This window comes from Lycium barbarum, chromosome 7, assembly GCF_019175385.1.
Source record: "Lycium barbarum isolate Lr01 chromosome 7, ASM1917538v2, whole genome shotgun sequence".
Taxonomy (NCBI): Eukaryota; Viridiplantae; Streptophyta; class Magnoliopsida; order Solanales; family Solanaceae; genus Lycium; species Lycium barbarum.
In genome coordinates, this window is record NC_083343.1 from 23,348,674 (window position 1) to 23,351,378 (window position 2,705).

Below are 2,705 nucleotides of genomic sequence, written 5' to 3' on the forward strand. Positions count from 1 at the left end.
CTAGACGCTGTCATTATCAAGTCAAGAGAAAGTTCGGAGCATACCACAGATTTGAGGAAATTCTTCAATAGACTCTAAAAGTTTAATTTGAAATTGAACCCGGCCAAATGTGCGTTCGAAGTACCGGCTGGAAAGTTATTGGTATTCATAGTCAGCCGAAGGGGCATAGAGCTAGACCCAACAAAGATCAAAGAAATCCAAGAGTTGCCTCCTTCTCAAACTAAGAAAGAATTCATGAGTTTCCTGGGAAGGCTAAATTACATCGGACGGTTCATAGCTCAATCCACCATTATTGTGGAGCCCATCCTCAAGCTTCTGAAAAAAGATGCTCCAACAAAATGGACGGAGGAATGCCAAGAGGCATTCGACACTATCAAGAGATATTTATCTAACCCACCAGTCCTGGTACCACCAAGGCCTGGGAGTCCTTTGCTGTTATAATTTTTGGTTGCTGAAAAAGCATTCGATGCGTGTTAGGACAACATGATGAGGAAGGGAAAAAGGAGCGCACCATTTACTATCTGAGAAAAAAGTTCATAGCCTGCGAGGCCAGATACACGTTGGTGGAAAAGACTTGTTGTGCTCTAACTTGGGTAGCTCAGAAATTAAGGCGTTATTTGTCCTCATATACCAATCACCTCATATCCAAGATGGATCCTTTGAGGTACATATTCCGTCAGCCCATGCCCATCGGGAAGTTGGCCAAGTGGCAGATGATGTTGAGTGAATTCGACATCGTATACATAGCCCAGAAAGTCGTCACTTACTAGATACAAGCCCGGTGGATGAAGAACTTGAACCACTTTATACCTATTTTCCGGACGAAGGGGTGTTGGCCGTAGAAGAAGGAGCAGCAGAATGCTATACTGGCTGGAAATTGTTCTTTGATGGAGCAGTAAATTACAAAGGTTCCAAATTACGAAGCTTGCATACTAGGCCTCAGAACGGCGCTAGCTATGGACATCAATGAAGTATTGATCATTGGAGATTCCGACTTGTTGATTCATCAAGTACAAGGCGAATGGGCCACTAAAAGTGAAAAGATCTTACCATATGTGAACTTGGCATAGAGAATGCGCAAGAAGTTTAGGAAGATTGAGTTTCGACATACGCTAAGAGCTCAAAATGAATTTCCTGATGTACTGGCCACAATAGCATCAATGATCGAGCATCCTAAAAGCAGTCACATCGACCCGCTAAGGATAAGTCTGAAAGAAGAACATGCTCTCTGTTGCCATGTAGAAGCTGAGCCAAATGGCAAGCCGTGGTACAGCGGCATCAAAATGTATTAAAAAGGACGGGAATACCCCGAAGGCATCACAAACGGACAAAAGAAGACCATCCGAAAAATGGCAAACAGTTTCTTCCTAAACAAAGATGTGCTATATAAACGGACACTGGATTTAGGTCTGCTCAGATGTGTAGACACTGGCGAAGCCACCAAACTGGGAACATGTGGACCCCACATGAATGGATTCGTGCTAGAAAAAAAAATTCTATGAGCTGGATATTATTGGATGACCATGGAGAGTGATTGCTGTAAGTATGTGCAAAGGTTCCTTCAATGCTAGATCCACAGAGATCTGATCAAAGTCATGCTAGATCCACGGAGATCTGATCAAAGTCCATCCAAGTGAGCTTAATGCTATGAGCCTACCATGGCCTTTCGTCGCTTGGGGCATGGATGTTATTGGACCCATCGAACACGCAGCCTCGAATGGCCACCAGTTCATTTTGGTTGCCATTGACTATTTTACCAAGTGGTTGGAAGCAACATCCCACAAATCAATAACGAAGAAAGTGGTGATAGACTTTGTGCGAAACCACATCATATGCAGATTCTGTGTACCCGAGTCCATCATAACAGACAATGGAGTGAATCTGAATAGCCACCTGATAAAGGATATTTGTGAGCAATTCAAGATCACCCATTGAAACTCAACAGCTTACCGGCCGCAAATGAACGGAGCCGTAGAGGAAACCAACAAAAATATCAAGAGGATATTGAGGAAAATGACTGATAATCATAAGGGTTGGCACGAGCTGTTGGCTTATGCCTTACTGGGATACCGTACCACAGCCAGAACTTCAACAAGAGAAATGCCATATTTGTTAGTCTATGGGAAAGAAACAGTCATACCTACTGAAGTTGAGATACCTTCCCTGAGAATCATTCAGGAAGCGGAATTGGACAATGCCGAATGGGTCCGAGCACGTTATGAGCAATTGGCAATGATTGATGAGAAAAGGATGGTTACTGTTTGTCACAGTCACTTGTACCGGCAAAGGATGGCAAGAGCCTTCAACAAACGAGTCAAAACTAGACTTTTTCAGATCGGGCAATTGGTGCTCAAAAGGATTTTTCCACACCAAGACGAATATAAAGGGAAGTTTTCTCCCAACTGGCAAGGGCCTTACGTAATCCACAAAGTACTCTCCGAATGAGCGGTAATGTTGGCAGAAATGGACGGTCAAGAGTGGCCGAAGCCGATTAACTCAGATGGAATCAAATGCTACTATGCGTGCAGAAGGAGCTTTAGTTTGTAATAGTACCCTTTACTTGTAATCGTTATTCCATTTGCTTGTATTAGTTGTTTCCTTTTATTTGTAACCACTTTGTAATAGATAGGCTAAAACAAAACATCTTTTGTAATATGAAGTACGCAGTGACCTGATTTCGCCACCGTGTGATAAGTAGGTAGTCT

At 43.0% G+C, this 2,705-nt stretch overlaps 1 protein-coding gene across 1 annotated transcript; it reads left to right on the top strand.

The window, feature by feature from the left end:
- The first annotated feature begins 2,013 nt into the window (after positions 1-2,013).
- Positions 2,014-2,445, top strand: LOC132601398 (uncharacterized). Its single transcript, XM_060314484.1, has one exon. It carries the CDS (start codon positions 2,014-2,016, stop codon positions 2,443-2,445), a length of 432 nt encoding a protein of 143 aa, XP_060170467.1.
- The last annotated feature ends 260 nt before the right edge of the window (positions 2,446-2,705 follow it).

Coding starts and splice junctions, on each gene's coding strand:
- LOC132601398 (XM_060314484.1), top strand. CDS start 2,014: ATGACTGATAATCATAAGGGTTGGCACGAGCTGTTGGCTTATGCCTTA.